The 24400-nt window shown below is 54.1% G+C and overlaps 2 protein-coding genes across 2 annotated transcripts; both read left to right on the plus strand.

Moving 5' to 3' along the window:
- The first annotated feature begins 10364 nt into the window (after positions 1–10364).
- Positions 10365–12595, plus strand: LOC135885971 (ribonuclease-like). The gene is made up of 2 exons (XM_065413867.1): positions 10365–10399; positions 12144–12595. The coding sequence occupies exon 2, from the start codon at positions 12146–12148 to the stop codon at positions 12593–12595; it is 450 nt and encodes a 149-aa protein (XP_065269939.1). The 5' UTR covers positions 10365–10399; positions 12144–12145.
- A 5227-nt stretch (positions 12596–17822) lies between these two features.
- On the plus strand, positions 17823–18293 carry LOC135886138 (ribonuclease-like). The gene has a single exon (XM_065414007.1). The coding sequence runs from the start codon at positions 17823–17825 to the stop codon at positions 18291–18293; it is 471 nt and encodes a 156-aa protein (XP_065270079.1).
- Positions 18294–24400: the final 6107 nt, after the last annotated feature.

Below are 24400 nucleotides of genomic sequence, written 5' to 3' on the forward strand. Positions count from 1 at the left end.
ACAAGAACTAGGGGTCATCAAATGAAATTAATAGGCAGCAGGTTTAAAACAAATACAAGGAAATTCTTCTTCACGCAGCGCACAGTGAACTTGTGGAACTCCTTACCTGAGGAGGTTGTGAAGGCTAGGACTATAACAGAGTTTAAAAGAGAACTGGATAAATTCATGGTGGTTAAGTCCATTAATGGCTATTAGCCAGGACGGGTAAGGAATGGTGTCCCTAGCCTCTGTCTGTCAGAGGGTGGAGATGGATGGCAGGAGAGAGATCACTTGATCATTGCCTGTTAGGTTCACTCCCTCTGGGGCACCTGGCATTGGCCACTGTTGGTAGACAGGATACTGGGCTAGATGGACCTTTGGTCTGATCCGGTACGGCCTTTCTTATGTTCTTATGTTGCAGATGTAGATGGAGCCCACAGCAGCTCATTTACCCTTTCCTGCCCACTGTGGGTTTGTAGGCCCCACCATGTTGGTTTATGGAGCTTGTAATCTCTTCTGGCTGGGACCCTCACTTACTATGTGTATGGAAAATGCCTAGCAGAATAGGGCCCTGATCTCAGCTGGGGGCTCCAGGTGCTACTGCATTGCAAAATAATTAATGGGAAGAAACTATTTTATCTTCTAGTGCCGAACACCATGCCTGCAATAGTCCCCAAGAGCAAAGCCCCGGGGGTCGATTTCTGCGGTGTGAACGAATATTACTACATCGTCCGCTCAGACCTGGGCTGCTACATGAGGTCGACCAATTTCAACGAAGGAAAAGATCTGAACGTGTATAGTCTGCACCCCTCCTGCCAGGGTGGGGAGCACTATCTCGCCCACCAGGATGACCTCTTCTACATCATCAAAGGAGGGGCTTATCGCCGTGTGTTCAACATGAACATGGACACGGAAGCCGTAGTCTACAATCTCCACCCCAATTGCCAGGGAGGAGACCATTATCTCTCAGCCTTTGGGTACTTCTACATCATCTTCCAGAGCAAGGGTGTCTACCGCAGGGTCACCAACATGAACACCAATTCTGATGCTGTCGAATACAGCCTCCACCCGTCCTGCAGAGATGGCCTCTATTACTGGGGTATCAAGGACTATTATTATTTCGTCAAGCCCCATGACAAGTGGGGGACCCAGTATTACCGAACCACCAATTTCCACGAGAAAATGGATGACGTAACCTATTCCTTCCACCCTGACGTGGTCAACTTCCTCCCTGGTGGGTTGGCTATCACCCAGGGTTCAGCTTTCGGCACCTGGGAAGCCATCAAGACCATCTCCAATGATTCCAACACGCCCATCACCTGGAACAAGAAGATCACCAGGAAGGTGGGCTATGACAAGGAGAAGATGAGCAGCATAGAGCACAACTGGAGCGTGAGCATCTCGGCATCATACCAGTCAGGAGCCCTCACCGAAGCCATTGCCAAGTACCAGTTCTCCCTCACCACTCAATACGGCGGGAAAAGCGTCAACACGGAGCAGGAAAACTGGAGCGATGCCACCGACGTGGAAGAGTCTGTCAGCCTGACCCTGCAGCCAAAGGAGAAGATCTACATATGGCAGTACCAGCTGGGCCTGGGCAAGAAAAGCGTTTTGTTCTGCCGAGACATGAAATTCAACAACAATCCAAACCCACCTACTGAAGTCCCCCTGCCGCCTTCTAACCAGTGATCTGAAATGGGGAGCCCCCAGGAATACCTAAGGGCCCGCTCGCTACCTTGTGGTATTGCTAAGAATTGGGTTGTCGGAGGTATATTTAGGGTTAGTATTTCACAGTAGTCATACTGGCTTTGCAGTGCAGGGCGTTTAGTGAGGCCCAGTCTGCCCTTAGGAATCGCAGCTAGGATTAAGATATAGAGACACAACTCTGCGATCTACCATAATGATCGTACCGTGGGCTTCCAGAAAACCTGTTGCCAATGGGTTTGCAGCTAACATGGCTGGAAAAGCATTTCCTGAGCCAGCATAGACAGAGCATTTTTTCACTCTGACTAGCAGGATCAATGCTGCAGCTTCCCCACCCAACCGAGCCACGCTGAGCACATACAATTACTCCTGGGGGGATTCTGCACCAAAAAATTAAAAATTCTGCACCAAAAAGTTAAAAATTCTGGGCACGATATTTTAAAATTCTGCAAAATATCTCATATTTTATTTATCAAAATAACACTATATAATCACACCAGTTTCAATTATTTTCATAATTTATTTCAAAATACCGTAACAATACGGACACAAAAAAATTCTCCCTGTTTCTCTGCCCCCTCCCCGGCAGAGCCCAGCAGAGGGGCCAGACACCCGCACACCTGATGCCCCAGAGCCCAGCTGCAGAGACTCCCCACCCAGACACTTGCACCCCCTCCCCCCACAGCCCAGGAATCCAGAGGGAGAAGCAGCCTGATGCTGGGTCCCGAGCTTGTGTGGAGTTTCCTCAGGAGCGCCGCCAGCTTTTCTGCTGCCCTAGGCGGCGGAAGGTCCCACCCCGAAATGCCGCCCCCGACAGAGACGGCGGAAGGTCCTGCCCCCGAAATACCGCCGCGGTCGCCGCCCCCCAAACTGTAGCGGCCTAGGCGACCACCTAGGTCACCTAATGGGTTGTGCCGGCCCTGAGTTTCCTGCACGCTCCCTCCTTCTTACATGGGGTGCGGGGAACTGCAGTTGCTGGGAACCCTCCAGTTCCTCCCCCGCCTCTTACCGGCAATGTCCTCTATGTGCGAGCTGGGCTCTGCCTGGTCCAGTGGCCCCTAGTGGTGGCCAGCAGCTCTGCAGCCCATTTCTGGTGGGGGGAGGAAAGGAAATTCTGTGTGCACAACACTAATTTTTGTGCAAATTCTGCATTGCGCAGTGGTGCAGAATTCCCCCAGGAGTAACATACACCCCAGTTTCAGGCAGGTTTGTACTTAACGTGGCTCCACTGTGCCTCCACTGCTACTCCCCGTGCTAACACAGATGCATTGCTATTTGCACTCGCACGAGTATGTGTGCATGAGCAAAACACACCCCTACTTCATAGTGCAGACGTCTCTCTGGTTCCACTCTCCTGTCACACGGGAACAAGAGGTTTGCTCAGGGAGGGCTGTGATTATTCCTCTGCATGCTGGGATTTTAGGCAGGAGTCTCACTCCCAGACATAAAATACAGCTCTGGGATTGGGAAGTAACCCTTACACAGCAGGCAGAGACCACCACTCCTCAGTGATCCACACAAATCACAGAGTGAAAAGGGAAAAGGGTGGGGAAAGGCCTCAGTGTGTTTTCTCAGTCACATAGGATTGTGTGTAGTTTTATTTTGTGCCTGTTGTTACTTCCGGCTACGAATTAGTTTTCTCGAGGGCTTGTCTTTACTAGAAGCTGCGACCAAAGACTCCAACTTCATATAAGTAACTTCGTATCAATGAAATTATCCGAGGCTTAAAAATAAAGTGGCTTCTGCCATGTTTCTTCCTTTTGTTCGTGTGAATGTTACTTAACGGGAGGTGTGCTGGAGGGAAGGGAATTGGGACTCATTGCCCAGCCGGCTTCATAAATTCCCTCCCTAAAAACTGGACAATGCGTGCAACATGTGGGGCAAATCTGTCAACTAGCCAAGAGAAGTGAGGTCAGGATGAAAGACAAGCTTTGGGTTCTTTCCAATGCACTTCAGAGCTCAGGGCATCTGGGGAATGGAATATGGAGCCTTTCTCCTCTAGGTCCCCAACCTAGCTCCAGATCAGGGTGAAAGGCTCCTCCAGAGAGATTGGGCAACAGACTATGGAGCCTTTCACCTCTAGGATACCAAGTGAAATCCAGCCCAGCTGAGGATGTGCTGGCTGGTTCAGTGGTGCGTATTTGTCAAGGAATGGGATACAGAGCCTTCCCTCTTACAGGCACCACTTCTAATCTGGCCCTGTGTTAGTGGCATTGGCTAGCTCAGAGGAAACTGAGGAACAGTATGTGCAGCTGTTGCTCCTTTTGCCCTGAGCACTTAGCTAATATTGCAGCTGTAGCCTATTAAAATAAATGGGGAAATTCCCACGTAAAGCTACCATTTCAGGCTCTCTGCAAACTCAAGCAGACTTGGCTGCCTCAGTTGCTCTCAGGGCCAGCTCTAGGCACCAGCAAACCAAGCACATGCTTGGGGCAGCACATTTCCAAGGGCAGCATTCTGGCCATTTTTTTGTGTGTGTGTGCTTCCGGCAGCAAACGCCTAGAGCCGGCCCTGGCAGCAGCAGCACGTCGTGCGCGGGGGGGGGCACCCTGTAGCCGCTGCGGTTCGCGCCACGGGGGAGCAGCGCCCACACCTTGTGGCTGGGCCAGGCAGGCTTCGAGCGGGGGACACTCAGGCTGGGGGACACCCCACGGGGCACACGGAGCCGCCTGCAGGTGCCGTAGGGCGGCCGCCCCCAGCGCTGCAGCCGGGGCTGGGCGAAGAGGCCCAAGCCGCCCAGGGACTGTGGCAGGGCAGCCAGAAGCAGCAGCAGCGGGGCCATAGAGGGCGGGGCGCTGTCGTGCGCGGCCTGCGTCCCGCTCTCCGGGGCTCCGCTGCCTCTGGGGCTACCCTGCCCTGGCTCCTCAGCCCTCTGTGGGGGCGGTCCCCCGGCTCTGCCCTCCTGGGTCCCGGCCGGTCCTGGAGGTGGGAGCCCTGGATGGAGGGACCCTGGGCTGAGACGCGGCCCGGGAGCCCCACTGCTTACCCCGACCCTGCAAGCGCCGGACCGGCTGGAGGTGAGGGGGGAGCGGGCAGAGTCATCACTGGTGGGGGGGAGCCCAGGGCTGGGACGGCAGGGGGTGCGGGTGGGGGGGGAGAGAGAGCCCAGGGCTGGGACAGCAGGGAGTGTGGGGGGGGAAGAGAGAGCCCAGGGCTGGGGTGGCAGGGGGTGCGGGTGGGAGGGGGGGAATAGAGAACCCAGGGCTGGGGTGGGGGGCAGCCAAAAATTTTTTTGCTTGGGGCGGCCAAAAACCTAGAGCCAGCCCTGGTTGCTCTCAGGTCACATTTGGAAGGTTTCCTTCTGAATAATGGCTACAGACATAATTACACAAATACAGCCCTACCACATAATTAACAAACAAACAGAGGAACGCTAGCTCCAGCCCCATTGCCTTTCTGTACACACATAAAAATGCAGCATGCATCACAAAGCATTAGCAAATCACATTGTACTCATTTTTAAAAGCAACAGTACCCAAAATATTTCATAATGCTCTTCTTCCCCCTCATTCCCTAGATCATAGAATCATAGAAGTTTAGGGTTGGAAGAGACCTCAGGAGGTTATCTAATCCAACCCCCTGCTCAAGGTAGGACCAACCCCAACTAAATCATCCCAGACAGGGTTTTGTCAAGCCCAGGGCCGGCAGAACAGAGCGGGTTGGGGTTGGGTTGCTCCACTTCCTGCTGCCTGGTGAGTGCAGGGTGGGCCTGACCCAACACTCATGGGGCGTCGGGAAGTGGAGTGACAGCCGCTCCGCTCTGCTCCCCTGGTTCCCAGCCTTGGGGCTTAGGGGGCAGGGGGAACCGCCCCCCAGCACTCACCAGCGGCACGCCTGGGAGCCGGCGGCACAGAGTGGGCTGGGGCTGGGGCCAGGTCGCTCCACTTACTGCTGCCCGGTGAGTGCAGGGCAGGCACGACCCCTGCTGCAGTCCTCAGGGCAAGGGGTGGAGTGGGGGCGGGGCTGGGGTGGAGCAGGGGTGGGAAGAGGTGGGGCTGAGGCGGAGCAGGGGCGAGGGTCATGGGGAAGAGGCGGAGCAGGGGCTGCAGCAGCACGCAGCTGCGTAGGGCACCAGGAAATTTGGTGCCCCAAATTTCCTGGTGCCCTACGCAGCTGCATACTTTCTGTATGGGTAGGGATGGCCCTGGTCAAGCCGGGCCTCAAAAACCTCTAAGGATGGAGATTCCACCCCCTCCCTAGGTAACCCATTCCAGTGCTTCACCACCCTCCTAGTGAAATCGTGTTTCCTAATATCCAACCTAGACCTCCCCCTCTGCAACTTGAGACCATTGCTCCTTGTTCTGTCATCTGCCACCACTGAGAGCAGCCTAACTCCATCTTCTTTGAAACCCCCCTTCAGGTAGTTGAAGGCTGCTATCAAATCACCCCTCACTCTTCTCTTCTGCAGACTAAATAAGCCCAGTTCCCTTAGCCTCTCCTCATAAGTCATATGCCCCAGTCTCCTAATCATTTTCATTGCCTTCCGCAGGACTCTCTCCAATTTGTCCACATCCTTTCTGTAGTGGGGGGCCCAAAACTGGATGCAATACTCCAGGTGTGGCCTCACTAGTGCCAAATAGAGGGGAATAATCACTGCCCTCGATCTGCTGGCAACGCTACTTCTAATGCAATCCTGACCCACAAGCACCTGCAAACAGACTCCTTTTTTCTCTGCACTGCACCCCACTGTACTCAGCCACTCATTCCCTCCCCCCTCTAATTCCCCACCCCTCCCCGGCTCCCCAACAACAACCTTTTCATGGCATGACCAGCGGCCCCTCTCCTGCGCCCTGGTGCCTGAAGCATCCATCTTCCCTCCTTACCTGGAAACATCAGCTCACCAGCACTTTTCTTCCTCCTCCCATTTACAGGCTGTGATTTTCAAAGGGATTTGAAAATCTCACTTCTCATTGGGCCTTCGAATTCCTTCAGCAGCTTTGCAAGTGGCAGGATTCACCATGGAGGACAAGGAATAAATAAACTTAGAAAACAAAGGAAATTAAAGGCAAAAACCTTTGTGAGAGTGAAAATGTTATTCTTTTAATTCACAACTTCCTCACGTTTCTCTGGGTCTTTTGACATCAAATGATCCCAAAGCACGATTCATGCCCTGGGCAATACTAATCGACGGGAACATTTAATGGGACAACGTAAGTCACCATGAGAGCCTGTGTCGGCACTAGAAGCAGTGGGGCTCTGTCAAGGTGTGAGCCATCTCTGTGCACCCCCTTGTGGCCGGGCATGGTGCTTCAAGTATGACATGTTTTAATCTCCCCTGATTGGGGCAGTAATAGGGTCACTTTCACAGCCCAGGGCAAGGAGGAACCAACACGTACCAACAAACCAACATGTCTCCCTGTAATTCAGCTTCAGGAGTAGAGTAATGATGAACAGGTCAGAAGGTACTCACCTCGGTTCATATCCAAAACTTAAAGTCCCCAGAACAAAGCCTCTGGTTAGACTGGTCTCCTGGGGCTAGAGTCACAAAGGGACTTAGGTACATCAGAGGTAGTCAGGTGCCTAAATCCCAAAATCAGGCCCCAAAATCAGGCACAAAACCCCCACTCAGCTGCCTCCAAACCCTATAGGCACATAAACTCACTCAGCACCTAGGGTCCCAGATATTATTGGGACCGTCCCACTATTCAGGGCTTTGACTTATATAGGTGCTTAGTACCTCTCCACACACATACTCATTTTCCACACTTGCCATCTGGTCACCATTGCAACACCCAGCACAAGGGGGGCCCTCTCCGGGTCAGGGTCTGTGCAGCGCCTCACTCTGGGGTGAGCTTGCAAACCATGAGAAGCACTAGGAGTGGCAAAGGGCTCCCACCAATGGGCTAAGGTAAGAGCGATAAGTGAAGCAGATTTTCCTGGTGGTGCAGACGTCGCTCTGGTTCCAGGCGATGGAAGCAAATGCACCTGCTCCGGCTACGCAAGATCTGGCTGATCACCGCCTCACGGGCGCTTCCAAGACCCACCCTGGACAAAGGAGGGACTCTCAGCAGCACAAGTGTGCTGGTTCTCAGCAAAAGCAGTGAGCACAGAACCACCCCCCCCCCCCCCCGGGAGGGATCCAAAGATTGTTCCCCGGCCCACATCGTGGTCGGAGTGAGCAGTGAACTGGTGCATGTCTTACCTTCCTCTTCCCGTTTCTTGGCTGATTCCTGCTCCCTGAACTCAGGGTTGCGGTTCCTATTTTTCAGCAGGGGAAAAGGGTGTGTAGGTAATGTTTAGGATGCCCAGATAGCAAGTGTGCAAAATTGGGACACTTTTTTTTCCTGGCGGGGGTCTTTCTTTTTTTCTTTAATGGAGATATCCTATCTCCTAGAACTGGAAGGGACCTTGAAAGGTCATCAAGTCCAGCCCCCCTGCCTTCACTAGCAGGACCAAGTACTCCCCCATATTCCTAAGTGGCCTCCTCAAGGATTGAGCTCACATCCCTGGATTTAGCAAGCCAGTGCTCAAACCACTGAGCTATCCCTCCCCCCCAATGGCATATATAAGACACAGCCCTTAATAGTGGGATGGCACCAATAATATCTGGACATCCGGTCACCCTAACAGCATTGGGTGTGTGCAGCTACTCAGGACCGGCTGGTGGGACTGGTTTTGGGTTTCCGATCTGTTTTCTCTAGAATGCTTTGGACCTTAAGGATAAAGGTGCTTTCTTAGAAAGAAGTGAGCAGTAGTTTGACTGTGGTAATTACACACTTCACCCTCTCTGAGGAGAACAGTGAAGCCGGCTGACTTTGCTGGGGATAGAGTTAGCAAAGGAGGGAGAGAGATGCGGGTCTCCGCCCAAGGGAGGCGTCAGCTGAGGAGCCAGAAGGCTGAGGGTGGGTGTCCTTGTTGGACCATGGAGAGGGGAACACAAATTGCCCCCCTGGAATCGGCAAGCCGCACAGGGAATTAGCCATGTGCATGGCAGCTGCAGTCCCTGGGTGGGTGTAGCCGAATGGCGGGAAGATAAGACGGAGCGGCTTGGCAGAGCTGTGGTTGTGATATATGGAGATCTGGAGATCAGTTTGAGGAGTGGGGCAGAGATCAGTGATGGAGAAAATATGGGGGGGCCCTACCCATCTTGGCTGGCCTGAGGTCCCTTGCCATGTGCATGATCAAAGGACAGAGGCGCATGTGCACTGCTAGGGACCCAGAACCCCTTGTTCCAGCACGGTGTTGTGTAGGTGTTGTCAACAGAGGAGTACAGGGGTCTCCCTGCCAGGGGATTCACCAGGAGAAGGCCGGATGGCGCAGAGGGCAGCAGAGGGTAAGGGGTGGGGAAGGGGTGACTACACTGTATAATGGGCACTAGGGGCAGCAGAGGGTGGGGGTGGGAAGGGGCAATTATACTGTGTAATGGGCACTAGAGGCAGCAGAGGGTGAGAGACAGGAAGGGGCGGCTGTACTGTATAATGGGCACTAGGGGCAGCAGAGGGTGGGGGTGGGACAGGGCGGCTATACTGTATAATGGGCACTAGGGGCAGCAGAGGGTGGGGGTGGGACAGGGCGGCTATACTGTGTAATGGGCACTAGAGGCAGCAGAGGGTGAGAGACGGGAAGGGGCGGCTGTACTGTATAATGGGCACTAGGGGCAGCAGAGGGTGGGAGTGGGGAAGGGGCGGCTATACTGTATAATGGGCACTAGGGGCAGCAGAGGGTGAGGGTGGGAAGGGGCAGCTATACTGTATAATGGGCACTGGGGCAGCAGAGGGTGGGGTGGGGAAGGAGCAATTATACTGTGTAATGGGCACTAGGGGCAGCAGAGGGTGGGGGTGGGAAGGGGCGGCTATCCTGTATAATGGGCAGCACAGAGTGACGACACCCCATGGCGATAATCGGGCCTGGAGCAATAGCTCTGAGATGTGCAAACGGCTCCATTCTGCTCAGTGGTTGTTCCCATTCCCCACCCCCAGTGACAGTGCAGCAGGTCCTGTTCCATGCACCGATGATGCCTGTTCTCAGCTCCTTCCCCCGCTCTCAGCCTTGTGTGCCTGGTGCCGCTCCCTGCATGCCCTTTCTTAGCGCACATCAAGCACCGGCATGTCCTCACATGCTGGGTCAAATGACCCCAAATTTGGATCAGTAACCCTAAGGGGTGCACTTTGGCAGAGGGTGAGAGGGGATGCAGTAGGGGGCATTCCACCTTTGGAATCAGAGCTGACCCAAATGCCCCAACATGGTGCTGGGGGCAGAGAGCAGGATGCGTGACTCAGGTGTCCTCTTCTGTGCCGCTGTGTGTGCATTTTTCTACCAAGCACCCAGCCACTCCTGCTCATTAACTCTCCCCTGGCAATGTGGGTTAATTCTGCTGCCCGGGTTGCATCCCAGAATTGGGGAAATCTGCCTCCTGCGGTGCCAAGCGGATGTGACATCCTGACTCAGCACCAGGACGCCACCCAGTGCTAGTCACCAGCCCCCCCTGCACCCCAGAGGGTGCTGGGATGGGGACCCCAGTGCATAACGAGGGGCAGGTCATTGTGATAAGTGCGAGCAGAGTATGTCCCAACCACCCTGCCATTGGTCAGGGCAAAGCTTCCCCTTTCGATGGGGCGTCGCCGCTTCTTGTGGGCCCGGATTATGAAATACTTAACGTCAGATATTTCTCTGCCACCAGTTCCCTCTTCTATTGACTCCCATGCAGCCAGGGGGAGGCCACCTCTGCAGACAGCTGGATCGATTTTCCGGGGGAAACAGAGGCACCAGGACGAGGGTGAGTGGGAGAGCACAGGAGAAGGTGATTGGTATAATCCAGGCAGGGTTGTTCAGCAGTTTAGCTGGTAGAGAGGAACGGTAGGAAATGCACCAAAGAGGAGTTCAGACAAGGCTCTTCTCTCCCCTAGGCTCCAAAGCTTTGTACAAAGAAGATGGGTGTCCTTTACAGGGGGGGAAACTGAGGCAAACAAAACTGAAGCCGCCTACAAGAGGTCAGTGGTAGAGCCAGGACTAGAATCTAGGGCTTGTGAATCCCAGCCGTGCCCCCCCCCCCCATCCCTTGTTCAAGGCTACTTGGCTCTTAGATGGTGCCCACTAGCTGCAAAGACCTGAGAGCTGGGGCGTTCAGAGCTGTGATGATTCTCTCGTGGGCACTCCAGCAGCAAAGACCTGCTCCAAAGGCCTCAGGGGAAAGTCTCAATTGCTATTGAAGTCTCCTGATGCAAATGTGGGGTTGTTTTGCTGGGGGTGTGGGCTATGGGGTGGGGCCAGGGATGAGGAGTTTAGGGTGCAGGCTGCCCCAGGGCTGGAGTCAGAGGACTCCTCCCAGCCCTCTCCCTGCTAGCAGCAGATCCGGGGCCAGGGCCGAGGCGCCTCTCCTTCCCAGCGGCAGGAGCTCCGGGGCCGGGGGAGAGGCCCGCGGCAGCCCTGCGCGCCCCAACTTGCTCCGCTCCCCTCCCCAGTCCCCGCCCACCTCCGACCTCTCTCCTCTCCAAGCCCCTGTGGCTATCCGCCTGTGTGGCCCTCGGCCGTACAGCTTAGAGGGAACTTAGCTGGAGAGTCCCAGCTGAAGTGAAGCCGGGACCCAGGGGCCGAGCCCTATCGCTTTGCAGTGTAGACGCAGCCCCGCTTGACTCCGGTCCTGGGAGTCAGACGGAAGTATCCCACAATTCCACGGGACAACTTCCTTAGTCCTCTCTCGGCCACAGCTCAGCTCAGCATGGGCCCTTTCTCTTCTGACCACATGCACTATCAGAGAGCTGCCTGGGTTGGCAGCGGAGAGCGAACCCAGCAAGCCTTTTGCAAAGCCAGCTGCTTCCTGCTCATGGGCAGGGCGGGCAGGAAAGTTTTCCCATGGGCCCTAGGGCTAGAGTGGCCATATTGTGGGATGCTAGGGGATCTGCAGGCTGCAGTATGGACACCAGATCCCCAGGTTTCAGCCTGGGTTAGAAAAGCCCTTCGGTTAAAATACCACATAGACGCCCAAGCTCAGGGTTCCCAACACGGCTCAGCTGAGTGGAGTCCCACTAACCCTGTGCTTACACTGCAGTGTAGATGTACCCTTAGGAGCAGGGGAAGTTTGGCAGCACAATCCCTGGGATTGGCAAGCATTCAAAGTGCTCTAAACGCCACCCGCCTGGGCAGAGCGCCTGGACGTTTGCTGTGGCACATCGGTGTCTGGGGCATTGCCAGGGTCACTCGGGCAAGGGGATCCCTTACAAAACGCTCTGCTTTACATGAACAACTAGCAGACCAGCTCGAAAATGGCTGGGCCACGGCTGGGGCAAAGAGAAACTCGGGGGAGGGGGGAAAAGCTAGGGTGATGCCACTACCATGAGGCCATTTAAATACTGTATGCTATGTGACAGAGCGACACTGGCACCCTCTAGTGGCCGCAGCCTTCAGCGAGGACGAGCCCTGAAATCACTGTAGCGGGGGTGAGTCGCCCACAGGGGGTCCGTGCTGTGCTGGTCTCATGTTCCCATCTCACACCCACCTCCCCCTTTCGCCCCTCCTGCCAGCAATGAAGACAAGGATGGGTCCAGGCCTCCTGCTGCTGATTTTCCTCTTGCCGGCCTGCCTGGCTGCGGCCGGGAGAGAGACGCCGTACGAGAAGTTCCAACGGCAGCATGTTGACACCTCCGGGAGCTGGGAGCCCGACCCCAACCGCTACTGCAATCTCATGATGCCACGGAGGAACATGACAGTGTTCAACTGCAAAGATCTCAACAGCTTCGTCCATGGGGCGCTGGCGATGATAACCGCTGTCTGCGGCTCAGGGGGAACACAGCATCACGGGAACTTTTACTACAGCAACTCTCCCTTCCAGGTCACGGACTGCCAGACAACGGGAGCGTCCCGCTGGCCCCGCTGCGTTTACAGGGGAGATGTCCGCAGTAAGAGAATTTGTGTCGCCTGCAAAAATGGGCAGCCTGTGCACTACGCCCGGCCGTCAGTGTGCGGCGGCCCGTGAGCCGTGGGGCGGACATGGAGCCCTGCAGCTCCCCTGGGCTTTGGCAATGCTGACAGCCCTGCGCACCCGTAGCTGCCGGACGCCGTCACCACCCTCCTCCCCAACAGAGTATTTCGGCACCTCATTGGGGACAGCAACAAAGGCTGTTATTCCTTTTTCTATGGCAAATTATAACTGCCCCCTCCCCAGCCTGCCCCCGCTGCTGCCCCCTAGTGCCCATATACAGTATAGCTGCCCCTTCCCTGCCCCCACCCTCTGCTGCCCCTAGTGCCCATCATACAGTATAGCCTCCCCTTCCCCACCCCCACCCTCTGCTGCCCCCAGTGCCCATTATACAGTACAGCCGCCCCTTCCCTGCCCCCACCTTCTGCTCCCCCTAGTGCCCATTATATAGTATGGGCAACTTTTCCTCATCCTTTATCCATGGAGGGGGAGGCGGAGAGGGGTCAAACTGCAGAGGAGATGTTACCAGGTTGAGCCCTGGATACTGTTTTCTCTTGCTTCTTCCTGCAGTAAAATACTTTTTGCAAGTGCAGAATGGCTGGGGGGGGTGTTTGTGGGGGATTTGCTATAGGCAAGACAGCACTCTCTGTTTCCAGTGCTTCAGTAGCAGCAGCCAAACATGACTGTCTTGCTCAAAAGGGGTGGGGGATGGGACATGGGGCCTTTCTCCTCTAGGGGGCACCAGCTGCCATCCGGCCCCAGGGCAGGTACTGGCTGGCTCAGGGGGCGGGGAATGGGATATGGGGCCTTTCTTCACGGGAGGCTGGTTTCAAACAATTTTTCTTTCCCATGCGACGCCAGTGGGAGACAGCACGTGGGGAAAGCTGGGTGTGAAAATCTCCCGACACGGTGCAAATCCCCTTGGGTTTGATGTCTCACATAAAATACGCCCGATACACAGGGACAAACCAAAGCAGCGGTGCCCAGGCAGGGCTGCAGCATGTGGAGACACCCTCAGCCCTGGGAGAGGGTCGTCAAAGCTGGGAAATCCATGGCAAGCCACCAAACGGCCCATGAAAGATGTGAACACCTGACCCCGCACTTCACAAGCCCAGGGCAGGAACCCCTGGGCTACAGGATTAAGTGTGTTGTTTTTCTTCATTAAACCCCCATTTCCTTTTCCCCCCCCCTTGCATCTACTCCACCTTCCCACTGGGGTTCTGGTTGGCTCTCGGCCGGGCCTGGTGGGGCTGCTCCAGATGGAGGGCTCTGAAAATAGGATCCTGTAGCAGCCAGCCCCCCCCCCACACACACACACACTAGCCTCCTAGTCCAGATGTGTCAATTCCCAGATGGGTTTGGGGAGCATGAGCCAAGGAATTCATGGCCCAGGCCCCAAAGCACGAGGCTCCTGGCAGGATTTTAGCCCACAGCAGTGGAGGTCACCGCTAGGCCAGCCAGACCCTGGAAAGTGCTACCAAGTCCCCCGCAAATGAGGTATCTCTCTCGTTCCTCTCTTAGGGGAGCTGGTGTCTGGGCAGAAAGACTTCTGGTGGTCCTTCCCATCTGATGACAGTGACAATTGGGCTCTGTCGGATGCGGGTTAATTTCCTCCCATGACATTAAACAATCAGAGGTCACGGCTGCTTCTAACCAGGATTTGAACCCACGACCACACACGTGGTAAACAACGTGCACAGCCCAGGACATGGGAGCTCCCAGTGCTCGGCTTGATGGCTCTGTCCCAACCCGCTCGTGGCCTCTCCTGGTGCCAGAGGTGTTTCCTGTACCAAGCAGCCACAACCTTGCAATGGAGATACGCCAATGGTCTTTGTTCCCAGCTGCATGACTTTACATTTAGCCAGATCCAAACACACATTGCTTGCTTAGGCCCAGTTTACCAACAGATCCACATCATCCTCTAGCAGTGACCACCCTCCCCTTCGTTAGTTACCATCCCCCGTCTTTGCTGCAAACTTGATCTGTTTTTTCCAGTCTGTTGATACAAACGGTCAATAGCCCAGGAGATCCATCTGGTCCATAGGAGGCCCAACCTGGCAAGAGCCGAGGGCCCGAACCCTGACACGGTCCGGGGGAGAGGAGGAAAAGTGTGGCCCCTGGATCTGGGCGTCAACACCCGCCACAACGGGGGCCCCGATCAGGTCGGGGTCTGGGCAGCGACCAGCACAACGGGGGCCCTGATCTTGGTTGGGGTCTGTGCAGCCGTGACCCTTAGCACCCCCGCATGCCGCCTGGCAGAAGTCCCTCTGTTCTGTAACTCCTCTGAGGCCCAGCACACTCACTGCCCCTAACAGGGCGCTATCACAGTATTTCTCTGCGAGGCGTAACAAAGGAAAGCTGGTGACACACTGCTCGGTAACACCATGGCCTGACGTAGGCATGGACGGAGCACAGAGTTATGTGTTTGTGCCACACAGATGGTCTTCACACGTGTTGCGAGGACAGACTTGATCTACGAGTTCGTCCTGACACAGGAATGTGGCTTTACCGCTCTGCCTGAGGCCAGAGACTTGGGAGTTACATGCGTCTGAGTCAACAGGAAAAGCCAGCTGAGAGCCGGGTGAGGGAGCCAGGAGTGTGTCGGCTGATTGGAGAACTGTCAGCGGGGCAGAGACCTTTATCTAGGGGTGCCTGTCTAAGAGCAACTGGACTATAAGGCACAGGGGAGACATCTCCTTTGTGCCCATCACTCCAAGGGGCTGGCTTTGTCCATACGGTGGATCCCCTGCCATGCGGGAGGGTGATGCTGAAAAGTTGCTTTGGGTCAGTGTGACCTGCCAGGGGAGGGGAAATCCGGAGAGCTGAAGACTCGTGTCCCCTTTTATCTGCCTCTGCCTGGGATGCCCGCAGGCTGCAGGGAGCAGCCACTTCGCGTCTATGCATTAGGCAGTCCTGAGCCAAAGTTTCAAGTTCAGGAGCCTGTCTGCAGTGCCACAGCCGTCCACTGGTCCCCCCAGCATTGATTAACTCTTCCCAGCCCCGATTTTCCCCAGATGGTGCATTCTGCACCATACGGCCCTCTTCTGGGCAGCTCAGGTATTGAAGATCCGTTCCCCCCCCTCCCCAGGAAAGGTCAAACCAAGTCTGTTATTTTAACTGGAGTTATCAAATGATTCACATTAAACACAGCACTGGATGGGTTCAGATTAAAGATAAAGCAAGTTGATTTACAGACTCAGTGAGAGCTTTCAAGTGAGTTCGAGCATCGGGCATGAAAGTCAGGAAAGACAAGAGAAATGAAGATAAAACACTTCCCTGCAGCAAAAACTTAACAAGCTAGATTTGGTTGAAGGGAAAATCCTTCCCACATGGTCCCAGCAACCTGGCAAACTAGATCTCAGGTCAGGATCAACCCCCAAAGCCAAAAAGCTGGTCCCTTTGGCTTCTTAGGGGACTGAGAGATGATCTGGGGTGTTTTTGCCCCTCACTTTAATAGTCCAGTCACCCTCTGAAATGCAGTTTCTGGAGGGTTACCCCTAGTAAAGGTCATTCCCGTGGTGAGGACGGAGACATGGGGTCTCATGGTGACAAAGCCCCTGATCCTTGGCAAAGACAGGCTGTTTGACTAGTGAGGGCCCCTCAACTTTGCTTACTCCTGACCAGAGTCATCGGCTTGTGCTTTGTCTTTGTGAACCCAGTTCAGCCTGCCCCCAGACTCGCCTGGCAAACACGTTGCAGTCATACTCTCAGCTCATGTTCATAACTCTGGCTATGCATTTCGTGCACACATTCCACATGAATATTACCCATCAGGCTGTCATTACTCTTTAAATGCTACCTCGCATGGCATCCTTGGCATGGAGATTATGACAATAAGTGCAGGGTGTGAACACGGGGACTCGGGGTCACACTGAGGTGCTTAGCTACGGGTTGTCGCTGGCTGAAAGCAGGTTGAGCCACTAGGAAGTGAGGTTATACTTGTGGTTTATCTGTGACCATTTTCTGTCTCTATTCTCTCTGCTTTGTGGCACTTGAAGCTCTGTTCTTTAGTCCTAAACGTACCCTTGTTTTGTTAGAAATTCATCTCACTGCCCCTAACTGTCACAGTATTTCTCTGCAAGGCGCAGCAAAGGAAAACTGGTGACACACTGCTCAGTAACACCATGGCCTGACGTAGGCCCAGAGGGTGCATAATGAGGTATGTGCCACACAGATAGTCCTCACACGTGTTTCAGGGACAGACTTGATCTACAAGTTCGTCCTCATCACAGGAATGTGGCTTTACTACTCTGACTAAGGCCGGAGACTTAGGAAGTTACATGCGTCTGAGTCAACAGGAAAAGCCAGCTGAGAGCCAGGTGAGGGAGGCAGGAGTGTGTCGGCTGATTGGAGAACAGTCAGCGGGGCAGAGACCTTTACCTGCCTGTCTAAGGTCAGTTGGACTATAAGGAGAAGGGGAGAGATCGCCTTTCTGGCCACCACGTCGGGACATAGCAGCTAGGTCTCTCTGTAGCTTTGCACAGCGGGTCTCTAGCCACGTGGGAGAGGGACACCAAGAAATCACATTAGGTAAGACTGGGAGCTTCGCTGTGGATTGTGGCCGGCTGAGGGCAGGTTGAGTCACTGGGGACGGAGGTTGTACGTGTGTTTTCTTTGTGACCATTTTAGCCTCTGGTCTCTCTGTTTCATGGCGCAGAAAGCTCTTTTCTTTAGTCAGGACTGGACCCTGGTTGGTTATAAATGCATCTCAGTGCTGTGATATTGAAGGGAGGGGTGGGTACCCAGCAGGGCCACCAGCATGGCCATGTCCTGGCTCTTTGGAGATGCTGGTCTGGGTGATTTCTCTGCCTGTCTGGGCTGCCTGCTGCAGGGAGACGCTTCTGAAGAGCTGGGGAACTGGAGAGCCCCAAGGGCTACCTGCAAGGCAAGGCCAGGGTGTGCCAGGACCAGAGGAGTGTGCCAGGCTAGCTGGCTGATGGGAGAGGCAAGGAGCAGACTCATTTTAGCAGCTGCAAATCTCTCTCGCTTTGAGGCAGGGCGGTGATGGGGTGACTTACAGCTCCAGACACCTGAAGAAACATCACAGCAGCACCCAGCACAACAGGGCCCTTGTCTCAGTTGGGATCTGGGTAGCACCTGACACAATGGGAGCCCTGATCTCTGGTTCTGGGCAGCACCTGGCACAATGGGGACCCTGATCTTGGCCAGGGTCTGGGCAATGCCCAGGAGGTTCCATGGAGGAGGCAGATCCCCACCCCACTCTGTCTCCATCCATCTCCCCCCTCTCTCCCCACTGCAGGTTGATCCAGGGACAGACTTGGCCATGGCCCTGAGGGGAGCCTGCCCCACACTCCTGCTGCCCCTCGTCCTGCTGGTCACTGGTCTGGCCTTGGCCCGAGGGGAGTCGCGCTATGAGAAGTTCCTGAGGCAGCATGTGGACGCCTCCGATCCCAGCCCTCCAGACGCCCGGCGCTACTGCAACCTCCTGATGCGGCGCCGGGACATGGCCACTGCCCACAAGTGCAAACACCTCAACACCTTCATCCACAGCAGTGCCAACCAGATCGAGCCCATCTGCGGGGACGGGGGGGAGCCAGCCGGAGGAGACCTGCGCCTCAGCGAAGACCCCTTCCCCCTCACTGTCTGTGAGCTCCAAGGAGGGTCTGATCCCCCCGACTGTGACTACAGCGGGTCCAGCAGCACCAGCAGGATCGTCATCGCCTGCGTCGATGGGGAACCAGTCCACTTCGAGACACAGGTTGAGAGCCAGGCAGGGGAGGGGGATGAGCCATGATCCCTCTAAGGGACACTGAGTCCTCCCACCAAGTCCTGCATCCAAACCCAGACCTTACCAGGATCAACCCCTGAATCCTCCTTCGATCCAGCCTCCAACCCTCCTTAGATCCACTCCCAAAGCCTCCTTCGATCCAACCTCCGACCCTCCTCAGATCAACCCCCGAATCCTCCTCAGATCCACTCCCAAATCCTCCTTCAATCCAACCTCCGACTCTCTTTAGATCAACCCCCAAATCCTCCTTAGATCCATCCTCCGACCCTCCTCAGATCCACTCCAAAATCCTCCTTTGATCCAACCTCCGACCCTCCTCAGATCCCCTCCCAAATCCTCCTCAGATCCCCTCCCAAATCCTCCTTCGATCCAACCTCTGACCCTTCTCAGATCAACCCCCGAATCCTCCTCAGATCCAACCTCTAACCCTCCTCAGATCAACCCCGAATCCTCCTTCGATCCAATCTCTGACCCTCCTCAGATCCCCTCCCAAATCCTCCTCAGATCCACTCCCAAATCCTCCTTCAATCCAACCTCTAACCCTCCTCAGATCAACCCCAAATCCTCCTTCGATCCAATCTCTGACCCTCCTCAGATCCCCTCCCAAATCCTCCTCAGATCCACTCCCAAATCCTCCTTCAATCCAACCTCTAACCCTCCTCAGATCAACCCCGAATCCTCCTTCAATCAAATCTCCGACCTTCCTTAGGTGCCAGATCTCTGGGCAGGCCTCTTGCTTTGTTCTGTGTTTGTGCAGCGCCAGGCACACTAGAACTGCAATATGGATAATAAACCACGCGCAAGGAGTTTTATGGACAGTCCTTCCATATTAGGGTTTGACTCCGGTTTTGTCATTAGCCCAGACCAATGGCTCAGGTAGGGATGGGGGTTTCCAAATGGGACCTGAATGCCCAGCTCCTATTAACTTTCCAGAAGAGCTGTCTCTTTCCAGTCTCTGATCTGAATGAGAATTAGACGTGGAAAATTCTCAGCAACAGCCAAGCAGCCACATCCATGCTCAGGCTCGAGCCACATCCATGCTCATGCTCAGGCTTGCTCTTCAGAAGCACCAAACAGCCAGAACTTCTGCTGACCCAACAGGAACGTATGGAGCCCAGCAGCTCTGGGAAATGATGCTCAGGAAGATTTCTCACCAGGCTTCCTCCAGGATTTGAACCCAGGAGTCCCAATATACCAGCAAACCCACAAGAACTGAAACTTTAGGAAATGGTCCTAAGCCCTGAATTTTCTGTCCCAGTCTCCCTAGTTCCAGTTCTTGGCCCCACCTCCATTTCCAGTAGCCAAACGGTACCATTGCTTGAATAAAGTCATTATTCATTACAGACCCCCTTGAAGACCTAATCAGAAATCAACCCAAATGGTGCTTGATCTGCAAGGAGGCCATGTCTCTTCCGGCTCTGCCACGGTGGTTATAATTCCGAGCCCCCTGAGATGTGGCCATGAGGGCTTTGGGTGAACACCCCCCTGAACTCCCCCATCCTCCTCCCCCAGTGGTCAATGAGTTACATCAGTGTTGCCAATTTAATGGTTTTACAATCCCCACCCCATACATTTGAACACCCCCTTGTATTACAATCCCTGGGGAAAACACTGCTTTGGGCTGAATCCTGATTCTAAGAGGTGAAAACTCAATGCACAGAGTTTAGCTAAAGTTTGTGGACAGGAGACTATGGTTAATTGCTGCTAGTAGATGTCATTCAGCCATGCCTAGAGCATAGTAGGTACTTAACAACTCAGGTGTGGAGCTTCACAGCCAGCTGACAGTCCTTTGGTATGTCTACACTAATCCCGGGTGCTGATTCAGGTTTGAGCCATGCCCCCCTTCTGTCCACACACAAATCAGCTGGCATGACCAGGCAACGACTTTCAGCCTTCACAGGGAAAAAACAATGCTCCTTAGCCAAGAGCAAGCCTGGGCGTTCCCCTCTCAGGACGACAGCTGAGCTGCACTGCTGGCAGGGTAGGGAAGATGAGGCGAGACAAGCTAGGCCGGGGGACAAGAGGGCGAGGCCTGAACTGATCATGTGTTTTGTCAAAGCCTCTTTTTAAGAAACCCAAAAAGGGGACAAGTGGGCAGCGTGCTTCACCCTGCTCATTATTGTGTCCCCGAATTAGTCACACCGATTTTGGTCTATTCATTTCTAGTTCCACATCTTGTGTGTTCCACCACGCATGATTTCAGCAATCCTCGAATTATATCCATGGGGCCATTTGGCTTGGATGAATCCAGCTTCTTCATGTGGGTCTCTTGCACTTGTTACAACATTCAGCATTGTTAACGCCTTGACCTGTTTTTCATGGCAGTTGTAATGTCTCACGCACTTTCCCATACTCTTTACATTTGAGCTCCCAACAGGGGAATGCTTTTTAGGCCCCATGGTCACAACAGAGGTCAAAGAGTCATGACTGCAGAGTGACGCATCAGGGATGGTGTAGATTTACAGGGGTAGTCAATTATTTTTTGTCAAGGTCCAAATTACTTGGTCAAGGTCTAGTCAAGGTCCAGACTCCAGAGAAAATAATAAAACAATAATGAGAATAATAATAAGTACATACAAAGATTTTGGGGTCTGTTCAAAAGCATCTGGCAGGCCGTATCTGGCCTGCGACAGGCCTATTGAGTACCCCTAGTGTAGAAGACTCAGCCAGCTGGCTTGTTGGCCTGGGGTATGATGCCCCCTTTGGGTGTTAAGAGGGTCAGGGTTCCAATCATGGATCAGACCTGTTTCGCAAGGAGGCTAGGTTTGGGAAGAGGAGCAGACACGCTTGGGCAGCAACAGTTGCTAAGACGGGATAAAGAGCACTGGAAAGGCTGAGAGTGGGTTAGAAAGTCCTGCTTTAATTGGTGACTATATTGAGTCCCTAACTCTCTAAAGTTGGTTTGAAAACAACTCTGTCTAAATCAGTCACTCCTCCTCTTTACACCAAAGTGTGTGAAACCCCCTTGCACAGGGGGCAAATTAGCAGCAGTGGGATTTGAACCCACACCTCTAAAGGCACAGCCACCTGGGCCCTCCCACCCCCAGCTCTGCTCCGGTCCTGCCCACAGCTGTGTCCCGGGCTCCCAGCCCAACACTTGGCCCCATCCCCAGCATTGGCCTGGCTCCACTCCTGCCCCCACCCCCAGCCTTGGCCCCTGGCCGCAGCCCTACTTCCGGCCCCAGAATCACGCCTAGCTGTGGCCCCAGCCTCGGTCCCCTTACCGCTGCCCCCCGCCCCCTGAGCCATCGGGGAGTGGGGGCTGCAAACAGAGGTAAGGCGGGCATGACCCCCCAAAATTTGGGGACCGCTGTTCTAGCACATCCTCTCTCATTTGTCTTCTTTTACAGTCCCAGCCTTTTCCATCTCCCTTCATACACATCTCTCCCATCCTGCTGCCTTGTCTTGGAGCCCTCTCTGTTGGTAGTTAGAGATTATTCCTTAGTGAAAAATAACACTATGAAGTCCTTAATAAAAAATCTGCACTAGCCCGAGGGAGCTGGGCTGGGACTCTCCCATCTCCTGAGTCTCTGAGAAACAAACCTGAGCACAGAGTATTGGCAGGATGACGGAGAGGATAAGGAGCAAAGAACTGGATTAGACAGACTAAAAATTAACTAAAGGAGCGATACGATCTGTTGATTACACAGAAGTAACCGTACTTACATCAAGTATTGAGTCCAGCCCAGTATCAAAGGCAAATGTACAATAAAATGATTAACTAAGTCTAAAGAAACAGGATTACAAAGTCACTCTAAGCAACGGTACGTCTACACTATCGATCTATCAGGGATAGATTTATCGCATGTAGTGTAGATGCGATAAATCGATCCCCGATTGCTCTCCCGTTGACCGCTGAACTCCAGCAGTGCGAGAGGCGGAAGCAAAGTCGACGGGGGAGCCGCGGCCGTCGATCCAGTGCCGCGAAGACGCGAAGTAAGTAATTTTAATTCGATCTAAGATACGTCGACTTCAGCTACGCTATTCTCGTAGCTGAAGTTGCGTATCTTAGATCGATTCTCCCCCCCACCCCCCCAGTGTAGATCAGCCCTTAGGCCACAAGTCGCCACAACAACAGGACAATGTTGTTCAATTTGCCATTTATGAAACAAAATCCCTTGGAAGAATGATTGAAAAGAAGCCAACCCTGGACGGAGGCAGGGAAACTCTCGACAGCCTTACTACAGCTCAGGCACCATCCTGACGGAGCCAAGCAGGATGCTGTGAGTAACTAGAGATGGGACAGAGCCGTTTGACACATTGAGGCTGAGCTGTTAGCCTGAGCAACATCCACTGGCAGAGAGTTCCGTGGGCTGATGTCAACGCCGAATACACCCATGAGAGGTGGAGCCTGCAGGGCGGAGGCAGCTACAAAAGAGCCAAAGATGCCAAAGTGCAGAGTGACACAACCCTGCTCAGAGACAACACGCTGCCTGCTGTCGGGGGCTAGTGGCCTGAGTCTCACGGTGAGTGTGAGAGGCATGGGGTCCAATCCCAGATGAGCCCAGCAGTGTTAGTTTTGCCAATTGCCTTTAGGAAGTAGCTAGATCTGGAAAAAGCCGCAAACAGGGTGGGTCAGCACAGTTGTGAAGGTGGGATAAAGAGATCTAGAGGGGGCCCAGCACCTCTGGGCCTGGCAGTTCAGAGCCTCAGCACCTCTGGGTCTGGCAGTTCAGAGCCCTGGCACCTCCAGGCCTGGCAGTTCAGAGCCTCAGCACCTCTGGGCCTGGCAGTTCAGAGCCCTGGCACCTCCAGGCCTGGCAGTTCAGAGCCTCAGCACCTCTGGGTCTGGCAGTTCAGAGACCCGGCACCTCTGGGCAGGAGCGTAGCTAGGCGGGGAGCAGGGGGAGCGGCTGCTCCCCCACTGACCACATTCTGCAAAAGTGGTGCCTTAGGCGCCGACTCCCTGGGTGCTCCGGGGCTGGAGCACCCATGGGGAAAATTGGCAGCCCAGCTCCCCGGTCCCCGCCCCGCTCACCTCCGCCTCCGCCTCCGCTCCGCCTCCTCTGCTGAGCGCGCCGCCATGTTCTGCTTCTCCCCCTGGCTCCCAGGGCTTACGCCGCGAAACAGCTGATTTGCAGCAAGCCTGGGAGGGAGGGGGGAGGGGGGAGGAGGGGGAAGGAACGTGGTGCGCTGGGGAAGAGGCGGGGCCAGGGCGGGGATTTGGGGAGGGGTCCAATAGGGGCAGGGAGGGGCGGAGTCTGGGCAGGGCAGGGGCGGGGATTTGGGAAGGGGTCCAATAGGGGTGGGGAGGGGGCGGAGTCGGGGCAGGGCCAGGTGGAAACAAAACACAGGGATCTGGTAGGAAAGAACAGAGATTTTTTTCCAAACGAAAGCCTCAAGAAATTAATAAACAAAAAAAAACACAATGAAAAATTTGGTCTCCACCCCTGCAAGTGCTTTAAAAGCATCGTATCAAGTTGCATACCACATTGCCAAGAATAAAAAGCCTTACACAACTGGGGAAAAACTGGTTCTCCCAGCTGCAATTGACATTTGCAGGACGATGCTTGGTGACAGTGCAGCAGAGAAGTTAAAAATGATCCTAGTGTCAGACAACACAGTTAGTCACCAAATCTCTGACATGTCAGAAAATATCAAGCCACAGCTGATCTCTCGATTGCAGTCCAGTTTATTTGCAATCTGGTTAGAAGAAACATACCCCTTACCCCAGTCAAAAGCTCATGATTTATATTAGTGTCTGGATTTTCAAGGTGTTCAGCAAGGGGATTTGTGTTCACTCCTTCATTTCAGGCCCAATCCAACATTCTCCATGCACTCAGAACTCCCATACATTTCAACGGGAGTCTTGGTTCCACAAAAAATACAGGATCAGGCCCCTGATTTTCTTCTCGAGATGGAAGCCAAGAGAATTTGAGTTTCTCATATTATTACAAGCTGAGAAAAACTCTTAAAACTAGCAGAGGCGGCTAAAAAGTACAACAATAAAAATATCCTGAGACTCCGTATAGTCTGGACACTAAAATGCAGAAATATGACTTGACATGCAAAACAACCACAAGTGGCAAATGAATTTTGGATTATACCCCATCTGATCCCTTCTTGTTCCACTCATTCAGGTCACCTTTATGGAAGGGGGCCTATATGGTCTG

This window comes from Emys orbicularis, chromosome 12, assembly GCF_028017835.1.
Source record: "Emys orbicularis isolate rEmyOrb1 chromosome 12, rEmyOrb1.hap1, whole genome shotgun sequence".
NCBI classification, from domain to species: Eukaryota; Metazoa; Chordata; order Testudines; family Emydidae; genus Emys; species Emys orbicularis.

Excerpts from the sequence above, each read along its gene's own strand:
- LOC135886138 (XM_065414007.1), top strand. The coding sequence starts at position 17,823 with ATGGCCCTGAGGGGAGCCTGCCCCACACTCCTGCTGCCCCTCGTCCTG.
- LOC135885971 (XM_065413867.1), top strand. The coding sequence starts at position 12,146 with ATGAAGACAAGGATGGGTCCAGGCCTCCTGCTGCTGATTTTCCTCTTG.